We start from the raw sequence: 16,874 nt of genomic DNA, 5'->3' as shown, positions 1-16,874 counted from the left end.
TCCTTCCAGAAAGAGGGAGACCAATGAACATATCAGGCATTCAGTTGAAAACCCGGAAGGCCAATAATGCAGTACCAGAAACAAATCAGAGGTAGACTTAACCTTAACAAAAGAAAAGTGATCTCAACTCAGTTCATTCTATGATTGGTTGAAAATGACCAGTTTCAATTTTATCTGCCTAGCAAAGGAAAGGATAAAGCCACTATGAAGGGGAAAGAAAGTCATTTGAAGTTACATAATTTTTATACACAATGACCAGCATTTGATAAAAATTTTATAGGCATGCTGTGAGTCATCATATTGCTGAAAACCTCAAGAAAAAAAAATGCAATAGAAGTAGAACCACAGGTGACATGGATATTGGAGTTAGCAGACATGACTTTAAAATAACTGATTAAGTATACAATGGAGTAAAGACAGTCTCTTTAATAAATGGTGTTGGAAAAATTGGACAGGTACATGCAAAAAAAAAATGGAACTAGACCAACCAACTTATATCATTCACAAAAATAAACTTAAAATGGATAAAAGACTTAAATGTAAGTCATGAAACCATAAAAATCTTGGAAGAAAACATAGGCAGTACACTCTCTGATATCTCTCAAGCAATATTTTTGCTGATATATCTCCATGAAATATAATATATCAGTGAAATAAAGGACAAAATAAACAAATGGGACTATATCAAACTAAAAAGCTTTTGCACAGCAAAAAATACCATTAACTCAATAAAAAGACAACCCACTCAATGGGAGAATATATTTGCCAATATGTCTGATAAGGGGTTAATAACCAAAATTTATACAGAACTTCTAAAACTTAGCAGCAGGAAGATAAACAACTCGATTAAAAATGGGCAAATAGACACTTCTCCAAAGAGGACATACAGATGGCCAATAGGAGAAAGTGCTCAATGTCACTAATCATCAGAGAAATGCAAATTAAAACCACAATGAGATACCACATCATACCTGTCAGAATGGCACTCATTGACAAATTGGCACACAATAAGTGCTAATGAGGGTGTGGAGAAAAGGGAACCCTCCTGCACTGCTGGTGGGAATGCAGACTGGTGCAGCCTCTGTGGAAAACAGTATGGAGATTCCTCAAGAAATTAAAAATGGAACTGCATTTTGACCCAGTTATCCCACTTTTAGGAATATATCTTAAGAATCTCAAAACACTAATTCAAAAGAAGACATGCACCCCCATGTTTATTACAGTATGTTTACAATAGCCAAGATCTGGAAACAGTCCAAGTGTCCGACAGTGGACTAGTAGATAAAAGAGCTGTGGTACATATACACAATGGAATACTATGCGGCCGTAAAAGAAGAAGGACATTTTACCTGTTGTGATGGCATGAATGGACCTGGAGATTATTACGCTAAGTGAAATAAGCCAGGCAGAGAAAGACAAATATCATAAGATCTCATTTATACGTGGAATCTAATGAGCGTGGTAAACTTAGGAATGGAATAGAGGCAGAGGAGGGTCACTGAGAGCAAAGGAACAAGTGTCAGAAGGAAGAGGGATGAGGGGACAAGATCAGAGAAGGTGAAGGGATTAGCCAAAAGGACAGCAAATTCCAGAGGGAGGGGGGAAGGCAGATAAAGGGAGGGGGCAATGGGGTATAATGGGGGTGGTGGATGTTATATTGAGTGAGACACTTGAATCCATGTTAACACAATAAATTTAAAAATTTAATAAAAAACTGATTAATATATTCAAGAACAGAGAAAATCAACTTAAATTTTTTAATTCATTGATTGATTTTAGAGAGCAAAGAAGAAAGAGAAACATCAATTTGTTATTCCACTTATTTATGCATTCAATTTGTTGTTCCACTTATTTATGCATTCATTGGTTGATTCTTGCATCTGTAACCTTGGCATATCAGATGACACTCTAACCAACTGAGTTACCCGGCCAGGGAAGAAAATCATCTTTTAAATGGAGAATTATTCAGAGACTTATCATCTGTAAAAAGGACTCAAATGGAAATTTTAGAGTTTAATAATATAGTATCTGCTATTATGGATTTAATAGACATTAGACACAGAAGACAGGATTAACAGACTAGAAGAATGATCAATAGAAAATATCCACACTGAAGCACAGAGAAAATAGGAATGAAAAATATAGAAAAAAAAAGCACCAGAGACATATGGGACACAGTGAAAAGTTTAACATATATAGTTTGAGCCCACAAGGACAGGAGAGGAGGCAGAAGTAATATTTGAAGATATATAGCCAAGAATTTTTCAAATTTGAAGAGTGGTATTAACACATAAATTCCTAAAATTCTGCCACAGATTTAAGAAATAACCAGAAGCAACATAAATAAAAAGAAAACCACCCTTAGACACATCATGATTAAACTACTGGAAACCAAATGGCAAGGCAAGGGAGAGAGTCCAGACACATACTGAGAGACCAGAGACGAGGGAACGGCCCCATGAATAGAAAAGGAGAGGATGGACTACCTGGATGATCCACTGGGTGGTACCCTTGGCAGCACATTTCAGAGATGGAGGTGAAGGCTCTGAAGAATAAACACAGGAAAGCCTTGAGCTTCACTCTCAGTTCACTTGAATTAAGAGGCCTAATAAAAGATAAAATCCCAAGCAATTTTTGCACTAATTAATTTGAGTTCCTACCAGCTTTTTCTCTATATGTTATATTCAATACATTAATTTATATAATTTATTACTTGAGAAACACTAAATTTCAGAAAGGATTTGCTTTTTGCTGGGAATCCTGAGTCTGCAAGGACTGCAATCGTTACCCAGTCTTGGAAGAACTGAGCAAGGGACAGGAAGATCCAGAGAGTGTATGAGTTACCTAGCAGTTCTTTTTCTTCTTCTCACTTTTCACATGTCAATTAGAAATTCTCATAAGGGATAGTAAGCAGAAGGCAAGTAATTGTACACTGGGCAGCTCCCTATGTATTTCTGCACATCTGATTAAGAATCACTTCTCTGTATTGGTGAGAATGAATCATCCAGAAATCCTAGCAAAATGTAGATTCCAATTCAATAGCTCTGGGGTGAGACCCTCAATTCTGCATTTTGATCAAACTCCCTAGCGATGCTGGAAACTGCTGACCACAGACTATTTTGGGAAGCAAAGGTTTAGGTGAATTCCAAATCACCTAAAAAATGGGCTCTCTGGCTATTAACCATGACCTGCTTTACAATAGAGGGTCTTCAATTATCTTGAGAGAGATGCACCCACCCAGTGATCGCACTTTTGAAATGTTTACCAAAGTACATTTTGCACTCTAAGTACTATAGTTGCAAACGTTATGAATGCATGGTCAAGAAACAGTTCCACAGCCAAAGAGATGTAGGAAGCGTTTGTTCTGTTTTCCCATCTCTAGGAGATTCACAATTCACATTTGCATTTTAGTAATTCTGAACCACCTACAGTAGGGAAATACGTTTAATCTGATAATCATTTAGTTAAATATTGCCATTCCAAGGAACTAGTGTTCCACGGAACAAACTTCTGAAAATGCAGCCATACAGAGCATTAGTTTTCAAACTTTGGTGTGTGTTGAATTAGCTGGAAATCTAATAAAGAACACAGATGATAGAATTTGCTGAAGTAGGATAGGCCCTAGGCCAGGGGTCTCAAACTCGTGGCCCGCCCACCAATTTTGTGCGGCCGGCAGACTAATCAAACTTCGTAGATTAGTCTGCGGGTCGCACAAAATTGGTGGGTGGGCCGCATGCGGCCTGCGGGCCCGAGTTTGAGACCCCTGCCCTAGGCCTTTGTATTTTCATACAATTTCCCAAGTGATTATGATTCCCATCAAGGTTTGAGAATTACTGCCATTGAGTCCTCTCAGAGGTATTTCTGTTACCATCTGGAGAGACAGGGTTGTCTATGAGCTCAGCTTCCCTCTTACAGAAACCTATGCTGTCCCTGGAAGGACCAGCATCAGCTACAAACTCCCTTTGTTTAAGGAAGAACATTGAAACCACGTAAGATACCCGCAAACTCCTCTCTGTTCTACATACTGCAGGGATTCCAAATCTCTTCACTGTAATTCCCCAGTCAACAGTGGCTATCCTTAGCCCTGCTCCAACTCTTTCAAACCACTGGAAGCCCCACCTTCATTATAAAATATGATGAAGTCATGTTTTTTAGAGACAGAGAGTGAGAGAGAGAGGGACAGACATGGAGAGAGATGAGAAGCATCAACTCATAGTTGTGGCACCTTAGTTGTTCATTGATTGCTTTTGCATACATGCCTTGACCAGGGGATTATAGCCGAGCTAGTGACCACTTGCTCAAGCCAGCGATCTTGGACTCAAACCTGCAATCTTGGGCTTCAAGTCAGTGACTTTGGACTTCAAACCAGTGACTTTGGGCCCAAACCAGCGACCATGGGGTCATGTCTATGATCTCACGCTCTAGCCGGGTAAGCCCATGCTCAAGCTGGCGACCTCGGGGTTTCAAACCTGGGTCCTCAGCATCCCAGCCAATGCTCTATCCATTGAGCCACTGCCTGGTCAGGCAAAGTCACGTTCTTAGGTATCATCAGAAGAGAAGCAAAAGTTTATTATAATTAGTACTACCTGAAAAATGCCTGAGGAAAGCATGACACACCACATGCCATTGCTTACTAAGTCCAATGTTGCCAAGTTCTCTCCAGTGTTGGACAGAATTACTGTTGACTCAACTGAACACCAGATGAAATGGCTGGCTTGCACTCAGGAGGCTTGTTGTAACAAAAAATGCACTGTCTCTTTAAACACTAAAACTACATTCAAAGAGGTGAGATGCTTCCTGAGAAGCACATGGTCCTGAGGTAACAGTGCCAGACATACATTCCTCATTTCCCCACTGCTGTTCCTGCACCTGCTAGCAGATAATGATACCTCCTCATCCCTGCCCACCTGAAAAACATCTATAACTGTGGATGCATGTCATAGAACAATCCATAAAGTTCAAGTCAGTGAGTTAAAATCTCCAAAATCAGTTTGTCATGCCAACATTTACAATAATTTGCATCAGTACCTATGACAGAATCCCAGTTAACGTGTACTCTGAAGAATTTAGTCCAATTCCCCATGCAAATAGGGTCCCATCTACCACAAAGAAAAGAGCAGTGCAGAGACATGCAGCTCATCTTTCAACAAGGTCATCTTTTCCTTGTTGAACTTGAGACATTTTTTGCTCAATGAAAATAAACTCCTGCTATTAGTTTCTTTAGAACTTCCACTCGCTGACTTTAGTAATGTCTTTTGCAGTCACACAAAGTATTCTTGCATGTGACAGCCCTTCAGATATTTGAGGACAGCAATCATAACTCCTCTTCTCTCAGGACATGGGTACCAAGCCCTCAATCACCAGATACATGCCTCCACAGATAGAAAATTTACCTGTGTCCCCGTTACAGTGTGGGCAGGAGAAGAGGGCCTGCTTATCTGTTTTGACTCTTATGGAAAAACTCACTTTTTGTCTTAGAATAATGGCTGCAAATGCAGAGTAAATGTATCACAGGGCTACATTCAGTTATGTCCATTTTACTGATATAGAACATGCACACAAAAAAAGAGAAAGAAAAACTTTTTCACCACCTTAATACCACAAAAAAGGAATTGGTTTTTAAAGCTGACCATCATTTAAATATTTGAAATGAGTCCAGGGCTTGTGTTTGGGATCCTGCATACCTGTCATCTCTGGAGTTCATTTTTCTGAGCAGATTTGAGATAAGAAGATTTATTTATGTTTTCTAATGTTCAGAGACAATAAAAAATGTCACAGTTATTTCTCAAGAATAGTATGATCTGGTTAACCCATGAACTCTAATATAAATAAGTATAAGAACAGAATGAAATCATCTCCCTAACAGTTCTAATAGCTCCTTAAGAAATGGAATCTCCTGGCCCTGGCCAGTTGGCTCAGCGGTAGAGCATCAGCCTGGCGTGCGGGGGACCCGGCTTCGATTCCCGGCCAGGGCACATAGGAGAAGCGCCCATTTGCTTCTCCACACCCCCTCCTTCCTCTCTGTCTCTCTCTTCCCCTCCCGCAGCCAAGGCTCCATTGGAGCAAAGATGGCCCAGGCGCTGGGGATGGCTCCTTGGCCTCTGCCCCAGGCGCTAGAGTGGCTCTGGTCGTGGCAGAGCGACACCCCGGAGGGGCAGAGCATCGCCCCCTGGTGGGCAGAGTGTCACCCCTGGTGGGCGTGCCGGGTGGATCCCGGTCGGGCGCATGTGGGAGTCTGTCTGACTGTCTCTCCCCATTTCCAGCTTCAGAAAAATACAAAAGAAAAAAAAAAGAAATGGAAGCTCCTAAGTTTTCCTAATTCCATGGTTCTTAAAAGACCAATGGTTGAGTAATTCTACTAGTGATATACTTCTCTCTGTTATCTGTCCTGCTCACTCTCTGGGCCTTGCAATGACTAGGACATATAGAATATATAATAGGTTGGGATGTATGCTGTGAAATCTGTTCATGGTTTTTGCTAAGAGTTGACAAGTTTAAAAATACAGCAGAGGAAAATTACTCATAGTTACAGAGGCAGATGGGAGAAAAGTGCCAAATGGGCTCGTAATGAGGATTTCTCAGTGTGAACATATGTAAAAAGAACTTTGAGATATAGACATTATGATAAACAAAAATGATCAAGCTAAGTTCTCAAGGAAGCTTATAGGTACAAGATCATGGTGATCATATGTACAATGAATAGCTTATTCATAAAATACCATTTTGCTCACTGTTGACAGACCAGCATACTTGGCACCCCGGAAACATTTCAACTAGACAAAATATAGCAACACACTGGTCAGGAAATATAGCTTTATTATTATATATTTCATAATCTAAAAACTTTAATTCTTGGAAAAGAAAATTCCAACTTCCAGACAACTGACCAACCCTTGCAAAATACTGGAAAACAGTGTCTAAGAAATCTGAATTTTGCAGTTAAGAATCTGTAACCTAGTTCGGGGTGGGGGGGGATGAAAAAACAGTTCAAATAACGACATTTCCCCCCCTTACAAATCAGATCTGTTCTTCAGTTTAACCTTGAACATGTTTTCCCACGAACCTAAGGTTGACTTCCATGTGGACAAAAAATATAGATATGTTTAAAAATAAGACCCAGCTGGGCCACAGCACACGGCTCTGCCATGGCATATAAGTGGGGAATACCTCGGAGTGAGCCAGCTTCCACATTTCGGAAGCAAACTTATGTATCTAAAGAGGCACAACATACATAATGCATTTCCTTGTGTGAGGGTCAAACTTTAGTTGAAACGTTAAAAACATTTTTAATATAATCTTAAAATCATGGTCTTGTGTAATGTGTATAGAGTACATATGACATTATGGTGCTTTCTGAAAATTACTGGGTACCACTGTCAAAGAGAGCTGTTTTGTCCTCTAGGCATATTAAATGAAAACCGAAGATGTAGTTTACATTAAGTAAATTAGAAAAAAAGTCTGGTTATACTACCTTTAAAAACAAGTTGTGATTGCATACACGTTATGGGACAATTAGCATGCAAAACAACCAACAAGTCAGTTTTTTAGTATGAAAAGGCTAAAGTGCAGTTATGGTATAAACATCAATAATAAATAATTTTGGGGAGCATTAATTCTCCAAATAAACAATCATAGCATACAATTTTTACAATGTTAGCCAAAACAGTGATATTCACAGCAGTGTTTCTTCCCGCTTGCGAGTTGCCTATACACCACATGAATGACCCACCCCCATGAGCCAAAAGTCAAAGTGAGGATTTAAAAATCAACATTTTCACTATAACAGGTTTAAAATGTTTGTATAATCGATAAGTTACACTTTTCAATTTACTGTCATTTTAAATAATTGCTTTATTATCTATTGTTAATATACTGCTAATCTGATACTTATTGTAATAACAGTCATAATTCTACTAATGTTAAGCAGGTTACAGTTTTAATATTTAAAATGAGAGAATTCAATTTACATGGACTAACATATATAGTTTAAAAACCACCCACAACAAACACACACCTTTTCCATGAGTATTTAAAAATAAATTAATATACTTAACATATATACTTTGTATGTTTTATATCTATATATGTATATATACATATATGTGTGTGCATATGTATATATCTGTGGACATAATTATTTCCAGAAGGAATGTCAGCACTTGTAAACTCTGCAGGAGATCTGGTGATAATACTAAATTTAAAAAACATGAAAATTCATTCTTGAAGAAAATTCTAAAGCAGGAAATTCTAAAGCAGGAGATTCTTAACAGATGGGTCTTTGTGGAAACAAAGGCCATTTTAGGGCAGGGGAAGAGGACGGTGTCAGATTCTGGATCCCACGTGTACCGTTTATTTCAGAAACTACTTTAGAACGCAGGGTACAGCGAACACTTCAGAAACCTGGTTGAAAGGCAAGAACGTGTATTTTAGTCATGAAAGGGCACAACAGCCGCAGGAGGCGGACAAGGTAGGCCAGTGCGGAGAAAGCCACGCCTGCAGCTAACAGGGCGGCCTCTGACGCTGGCAGGGAAGGTCTTGGGAAAGGGCTGCAGTGTCTCCGGGATGGCTCCCAACGCATTGCTTGTGCAATCGTTGGCATCCAACCATTCAGACCCTGAATTCCTGGCGGGTGCTGATCAAAAGGCGTTTGTGTCCTCTCCCAACCGAAGCGACAGAAACAGCTACTAAGATAGAGGCCGGCAGCACCGTCCTAGGGTGCAGAACACCCAAGCAAAGATGCGAATCTGCGTCAACATGCAGCCGGGGAAACAAAAACCTGAAGCAAACTGAAAAACAGTCTGTTCAAATGAAAACTGAAGTTTAACGGATGTGTGCCTATAGCAATCCAAACACTGAAATCTTGATTAACCAGAATACTCTGGGAAACAGGAATTCTTGTTTTGGAGGCTTTCAAACTGTTTGAGGGGAAGGTTAAAAAAAACAAAACCATTTTTATTTTACTGCTATTAAGAGAATTTATATTCTCATTCCTTGTTTCATAATTTAGAGAGCAGTGGGTATAGATGAATCTTTTTCCAATATCTGACACCTTGTGTGGCCCTGGGTCTGAGAATTAATCACCACTACAGAAAACACAAGATGCAGAAAGTACTTGAGACTGGGCTAATTATTTTAGAAGCTGGAGCTTCATTTTACTAAAAGTTGGGGAAAGATTGCTTTCTTTTTTTAAAATTCTTTCTGCAATTTGCCTCTTGCTTCTACAAGGGACTTGTAATAAAATCCTGCTTCACCAAGATTCCCGTTTGTTCAATTCTGGTTAATGCACATGCTTGTGTAGACAGGAAGTAAATGTGTTATACGCCCTTCGTTTTCCCATTGTGTCTGACTACAGGATGTGTCCCAAAGGACATTATCGTTGGGCCCTAAAACAACAGTTCCCAAAGCCCAGCAGAGACGGTCCAGGCCACCCACCCTTTTAGATGATGTTCACGAGTGCTGTCGGCTTTTTTTTGGTCATTTTGGGCCTGATGTTGCCTTTCCGACTGAGCCCCAGAGGCTCCCCTTTCTTCAGTGGCCGGCAGAGCTCCCTCGGGGTGTCGGTCTGGTCGTGAATGGACTTAGCAGGCTGCATGCTGGCTCTGTCATCCTTGGCTTTTTTCAGGTAGCTCCTTCCCTTTGGATGAAAATGGGTCTTGAGATCAGGGTGGTTACACACCGAATGTGGGTGCCCTCGGCTTCTACAGATGATCAAGGAAGGAGGAGGGAGATGAGCAGAAAGAGTTCTTTAAAACCTTAAAAGAATAAAAACTACCCCAGGCACAATACCCCTGCATGCTAGAGCAGTGCTAATGCTGTCATACAACAAATATACACATCGGTCTTTTTCTTTCAAAACTTCCTGTGACCTTCATGAAGTGATCTCATAACTACATTCTCAGAGAGATACTACTAGTCCTATTTACCAGTGATAAAAACTGAGAAATAAAATTTTAAATGACTACCCTGGATAATGCAAACAATTAGTCTATGGAGAAGATGGGAGCAGAACCCATATACCTCACCAATCTTTAAATGACTACAGTAGCGCTAAGACAAATATGTAGGGTAGCTATTATAAAGGGTATCGTTCATGGTACAATGTATATATGTAATATAGTATCCATATCACATTAGTGGTACTATAGAGCTATTATGACTATACTATATCTCAATAAGAAAAAGTTATACTATATAACACTATATAAATATTCCTATAGTACTATCATACTGCCATATACTAACAGCTAGCAGAGCTAAAAGTCACATCCACAATTCAGAAAGTTAGGTACATAAGCAGCTAAATTTTTACATGAGACCCTCAAATGCATTTATACATAGATGTCATATAAAATGCAAAAGGAAAACATTATGCAAATATTATCAAATGGCCCAAGTATAAAAACATATACATACAGGCATTTGGGTTTCCTGTTTGAAGAGATATCTGTAAGCTGAAGGAAAACAAATAAGAAAAAAACATCACTTAACTTGAAAATTAAATTTGGTTTTTAAAATCTCACTTATGTTTTCAAGAAATGATTCCCGTTAAGGAACCGGTAAGTCTTGCAGCACTGCCCACGGCACCACCCATCACAGCGGTGAACAGGCACAGCTCACGCTCAGTCCTTGCCTACTCAGGCATCCTCTGTGGCTCCTTGTTCTGGGATTTCCAAGAAGCCAATATCAGCAGACCTCACAAATTTCAACAAGTCTAAGAGCCCCCCAATAAAGCAACATTTGAAGAAATATGTTTTTAAAAAACTGGAATGATGCACCATTATTTCTTGACTGACAGAAACTGTATTTGCAGCAAATATACAACAGCTGTGGATGGTCAAAGTGTATCAACTAAGGGGAAAATTGGCATAAAATGTTTATCGCCTAAAATACATCATTTCTAAAATGAAAGTACACGAAGACCAACCAACTCCACATTGTCCCTGAGGCCATCTATCATTGAAATTATTTTGCACTCTCATTAAAATATCTTCATGCACTTTTGTGGCTGAGCTAGGAATGTCATTTTCAGAATAAATTGATAATTACCACCTTTTGATCCAGATGTCACCAGCCATTTTATAGGCCAACCCGGTGTATTCCAAATCTTCTGTTCCCTGATCCCCTTCATGAAAAAAAGTGGCAGGCAGACTAACAAAAGATGAGAATGACAAAGAAAATGTGGACAAAGGGCCATCTTGGTGTAGGGGCCCAGTGTGACCCAGACATGTGTCCCTGCTAGACCCAATAACCTGGGAGACAAAGCTCGGTATAACAGGGTCATCTCCCCGGTTCTTCTGTCTGCATCTTGAACTTTAGTCAGGAGCAAACCAGAAAGAAGTTTTCTTAATTTCTGAGGTTTATGGCATTCTTGCCTTCTGCCTTTGACAATCAAAAGTCAGCATACTGACCCCATTCACACTGGCTGGCTTCGGCATGAGGTTAGTAAGTATGAGCAGAAAAGGGCACCTTTCTTGCAGGAGGGGCAGGAAACATACAAAAGAAGGTGGGCAGGTGTCAGCTGAACACCAGGCTGGCAGCTTCTGGAAACTCCAAAGGCATTAGCATGTCTCCCTTCTGCCCCTTCTACCCCATGACCACCAATAAAAGTTTCTTAGCTGGGCTCCTTAATAGTGTATGTGTAATTTATAAGAAAAGGTTCAGAGTCTTTCTCTCTTTAAATCCCTCACTTCTTCTTCTTCTTCTATTTTTCTTTTTTTTGCATTATTACTGAGGCATAACAAAATATTTCCACTTTACTATATGCATGTATACATACACTTGAATGACTTGTTGCTTATATATGTATATACAATATTCTCTGGAATTTTATGAGAGAGAAAGTGTGTATATGTGTATCTGTTCCTTGCTTCCCTCTTTGGGGATAAGGTCAACAGTGTTGTCAAATGTTCAAAGGGTCCCTGATTTCCAAAATATTTTAAGAACTACACCTTGGCACCTATGGATGTCACTAATGGTCCCTGCTGGGCCCTCAGGAATAATTTACTATGTGTTACAGAAAAGTAAATGCATAAATAAATATGGGTAAAGGTAAACCATAAGCCTCACATAGAGGTATCACAAATTGTGCATGTCTATACATCACACACTAGGTAAAATATTCACCATGTAATAAACACAGTTAACCCTCAAAACAACCCTACAAGGTAAGCCTTACAATCCCCATTTTACTGATATGAAAACAAAGGGAGAAAAGCTAAGTAACTGGTTCAAAGTCTCGATGCTTTACCAGTGTTAGGACTAGACTTCAAACCCAAGGTAATCCTTTCCAAGCCAGAGCAAGTCTTCCCTCTGTACAGCCTCCCTAAAAAGTTTGTGTTTGTACACATAAGTATAAGAGCAAGAAAGCGTATAGATATAAAGTTAAGTGGAATCCATGGCTGGATCAGAATTTCTCCCATGATCCTACAGATTATGCCATTTGGAGTGGAGGTGGGACAGGTTACTATACATCAAGTTTCACATGCTCTCCTCGTGAACACAAGAGGCCACTATTCCTTCGGGCTCCCAGAGATTCAGGCAGATAGAAAGGCTCTTGCCACTTAGCTCATCCACCTACCTCCATTTCTCCTAGACGCTCTGTCTTCTCTTTGTAAAAAGAAAAGAGCGTATGAAGATGGGGACCAAGAGTGCCCTTGATTGAGGCTCCAGGTTAGAAAAACAAAAATACCCTTGCACTGAGAGTCAGTCTAACTATTTCTAAATCACAAACATGGTATCTCAGGTTGTTATAAGCTTGGGGAAATGGACCCCAGCACCCCCCACTCCAACTTCCCCATTGTGTAAATAGTAGCACTTGCATACTCAACTGTTCAGGTCAAAACCTTACATTCATTCTGTATTCTTCTTTCCCTCACCTGCTAAATCTAATCATTCAGCAAAGCCAAGTGGTCTTATCAATTCTACTCATAGAACATACTCTATACCTATCACTTCTCTTTACCTCCACTCTACCCAAACTGCCACCTCTTCTCCTCTGCCAGACCATACAGACTTCCAACCCACCTCTCATTCTTGCACTCGGGTAGTCAGTTTCCCCCCAGAGCAGTCAGATGGATTCTGCTAAAACATAGAACACTTCTAAGCTTAAAACTTTCCAATGGCTTCCCTCTGGACTCTCGAATAGATGGCAACTCCTTATGTGAACTACAAGGCCTGGCATAGTCTGGATCCTTCCCTACTCTCTGACATCATCTCCTTCCATTCAAAAGTGCCAAGCTGGTTCCCTCTTAAAGCATTTGCAATTTTCATTCCTTTGCCTAGAACATTCCACTTCCAAATTTTCAGAGCTGGCCCCTTCTTGTTATTCAGGTCACGGTGCAAAGTTGCCTCGTCAGCAAAGCTTTTCCTGAGAGCGTTTCACTGAAGTGGACATCTTGAACATACCACCTTATTTTTTCCTTTATAGCAGTTATCACTATATATTATAAAGTCATCTTCGTGATGTGCTGACTTGCTTATTGGAAGCCCCTCCTCACCAAGAGCAGGGACCTCATCTATGTCATTCACAGCAGTTTCCTTAGCTCTCAGGAAGCGCTGTGTCTCCAATAAATAAGTGTTAAATGAATTACTGCTAGTCCTAATTTAGCAACCTGCAGGAAATAAATGTAACGCTTAAAATAAGATTATCCAAGCTGTTTCATGACCTTCAGGTGAGCAATGCTGCTAGCAATTTTGGCAGATGGAATACTGGGTCACTTTGTGTCTAATTTGACAGCATTTTTCAGAGCATAAAGACAAAACATCTGAGTAAGCATGGTACACTTTTAGAAACCAGCCCGGTGAACAAGAACAAAGATGCCCAAGGGGATTAAGGAAAAGATACAGATGCCGAAATGTTATTTCAAAAAAGGCACAAACGGGAAGGGGGGAAGGAAATTTTTCTAGAATACAAAAAAATCTTGAAGCTAGAAGACACCTTAGAAAGAATTTATACACCAATCTAGTCATTTCACTGCTGTGTGGACGTGGTGATGAGAAAAAGAGGAAAGAGGAGAGGAAGGGAACTGATGGATAGAAGGGAGGTAAGGCGGACCGACACATTTTGTAGTGTAGCAGTAGTGGGGATGGTGAGAGCCAGGCCAGGCTGCGCATGCTCCTAGGGAAAGGGGCTGACTGCGGGGGAGGTCAGACTGTGGGGGAGGCTCCTACGCTGGCTGGCGCAGGAGCTCTCCTCCGTGGGCGGGGCTGAGGCTCCAGAAGCCTGTGCTCAGTGCTCTGGGCCAGAGATTAATCAAGATACGCTCCCAAGCTTCTCTGGCTACAAGCATCCGAGTTCCTCTGTGTATCTAGGGCCACAGATACACTGGGAGGCCAGACTCGGCAGTTTCATTACATCAAAGACATGGCTTCTAATTTCATAGGTGAGTGTATATTACAGTATTATGATGAAATAGATTAAAAAGGAAGCATGGTCTCAGCATCTACATAGATTGTCTCAAAATGTGGTACATTATAGTCCACAGCAGAATTAGGGAATAACATGTGAAAACGGAAAACTACATCTGCTAAATCCTTTCACAAATCAAACACTTTGTTTTCCGTCTTTTCAGAGAGATGTACACTCCCTCCACTGGTCAGTTCACTTCCTGACAGCCTGATCACGCTTTACTCACAAACAGCTCTCACATCCAAATTCCCTGCTATAATCTTAACTGCACTTTATTTGAATTAATCAATTCTTCCCTAAGTAAATCAAGTCTGTTAAGGGCAGATGATGTCATTCACATTGGGAACACAGAGGGCATGAACATAAATACTTATTTAAATTTCCTATCATATTTGGTTATATGTATGCATGCAAGTGCACATACATGTGCATGTGTATATATGTGTATCTATGTGCATGTGTGTACATATATGTTGTATGTACATGTACATATAATGTTATATATACACATCTGACTGGAGAGCACAGATACTGTTAAAACATGATGAGAAATAATGACTGTCTTATAAAAGGTGTCACATTTTCAAGCTGGAAAAGTTGAGCACAGGAAGTGAGCACAGGAGTATAAATGAGAGAGAGAACTAACGGTCTTCCCGTCTTCCTCTTCACCTTCCATTTGTTTTCCCCCCAAAGTCCTCTTGGTTTAGAATAGTAGAATGTCATACATTTCTTAGCTTTGAGTTACTTATAAGCCTGCAGAATGAAAATATAAATGCTGCATTTCAATTTTAGAATTCCTAACCACCAAGGTCAGGTGATGAGCAGAGAATTTAAGAGGCCAAAAGATCATAGAGAGCATCTAGTCTGTTTCCTTTTCTAGAAGAATGAGAAGCCCAGAAAGGCAGACAGTCTTGTCCTGTCAGAAGGAGGGTAAGGATGATCCAGAATGGAAGGCAGACCTTTCCGCCTCCCATGTGAGCCCTGGGACCGCATGACACAACCTGCTCCTGAAATAGTGCAAGATGGAAGGAGGCAAGGAAGGTGCAGGGTGTCCCCCCAGCCATGAGTCATGACGGACACTCTCACAGTTTCCCAAGCAGGCAACAGAGGAACCGAGGAGGGGAGTAAAGGTTCCCTTCCAAAAGAGCTACATGTGGCAGACCACAAACACCCACCTGGAAAAGAATAAATATGTCACATAGCTGAAACCGCTTTGAATACAGAAACCTCACAGATGCCACAAAGCCACTTCCTCCCAGTCTACTGTTTCTGACTGGAAAGTTCTGGATCTTACATTATTGTCCTGCTCTGATGCTAGTGCATATTGCAGTACACACTGGGTAGATTTCTTCACTCCTTACCTGCCTTCCTCTCTCCTTTCTTTCCTGTTGTCTCCTCCTCCCCATCTTACTTCTTTGACACATCTGCCCTTCATTTATTTCTTCTTTTATTACTTAGCCATGTTTCTTTTTCATCCTGGCTTCCAGAATGCTCAAACTAAACCTTTCTTTCTTTTAGCAACCAATAGCAATTTTATTAAATGTTTGATTAGCATAAATGTTTCCTAGGTCCACAGATAAATATATATAGTCCATTTTGGGAGAAGTGAAGGGATCATTTAAAAATCTTTGAGAAGGAGGTAAATATAAATGAAATTCAATAGATAATGAAACTGTTATAAATAAACCACTCTGGGGTTTCAAAAAATCCTTTCTTTGGCTTTGCTGTTTATACCACCAAGGAAACTTGATAGACGGCAAAAATCACAACCCACCACCATCACCTCGAGCTTATCCGCACCTTCCCCCACCCTCCAAAGAGGCCAGGGACTCTTGATCAGGCTACTTTGAGAGTTTGCACCTTCATCCATATCCCAAGTTCTCATCTGGACCCTGGTGGTTTCTTAAGCCCCTGAAACTATCTGTAAAATTGTGTGTAAAACTTTATACCATAATAGAGCTCTCACCTGTGAATTTCCCTGTCTCTTTGAAAATATATTTAAAGAATATTTAACATTTAGAGACTACTGAATACTGTTTTCCTTCCTACTAAGGAAAGATAAAAAGTATGCAGTTAACCCTAGCTTTGCTGGGAAGAGCCAGAGTTTTCACTGGATTCCCATGAAGAGCTCTAAAACACAATACTATCCTCTGATCGACTTGAGCACCAAGGCTGAGACAGATGATTTCTTTAGATCAGGGCTCGGGAACCTATGGCTCATGAGCCAGTTGTGGCTCTTTTGATGGCTGCATCTGGCTCGCAGACAAATCTTTAACAAAAAAAATAATAACATTAAAAATATAAAACATTCTCATGTATTACAATCCATTCATTTCTTACCACTCATGTTCATGGTTGTGGGTGGCTGGAGCCAATCACAGCTGTCCTCCAGGACAACACCAAATTTTTATTGGATAATGTGTTACATACATGGGGTTGTATGGCTCTCACAGAATTACATTTTAAA

The 16,874-nt window shown here is 40.2% G+C and overlaps 1 protein-coding gene across 1 annotated transcript in view; it reads right to left on the bottom strand.

Annotated features, from left to right (window-relative positions):
* Positions 1–7,087: 7,087 nt before the first annotated feature.
* The window catches only part of ZNF365 (zinc finger protein 365), a 33,762-nt gene continuing 23,975 nt past the window's right edge, over positions 7,088–16,874 (bottom strand). Inside the window, exons 4-6 of the mRNA XM_066243593.1 lie at positions 10,414–10,451; positions 9,433–9,698; positions 7,088–8,400 (exon numbers count right to left, since the gene is read on the bottom strand). Of these exons, the coding sequence (XP_066099690.1) occupies positions 9,437–9,698; positions 10,414–10,451 (300 nt within the window). The 3' untranslated portion in view covers positions 7,088–8,400; positions 9,433–9,436. The remainder of the gene's footprint in view (positions 8,401–9,432; positions 9,699–10,413; positions 10,452–16,874) is intronic.

Source organism: Saccopteryx bilineata, chromosome 9 (assembly GCF_036850765.1).
Source record: "Saccopteryx bilineata isolate mSacBil1 chromosome 9, mSacBil1_pri_phased_curated, whole genome shotgun sequence".
NCBI classification, from domain to species: domain Eukaryota; kingdom Metazoa; phylum Chordata; class Mammalia; order Chiroptera; family Emballonuridae; genus Saccopteryx; species Saccopteryx bilineata.
The sequence above is the reverse complement of the archived record's forward strand: the minus strand, read 5'-3'. Positions and strand labels throughout refer to the sequence as shown.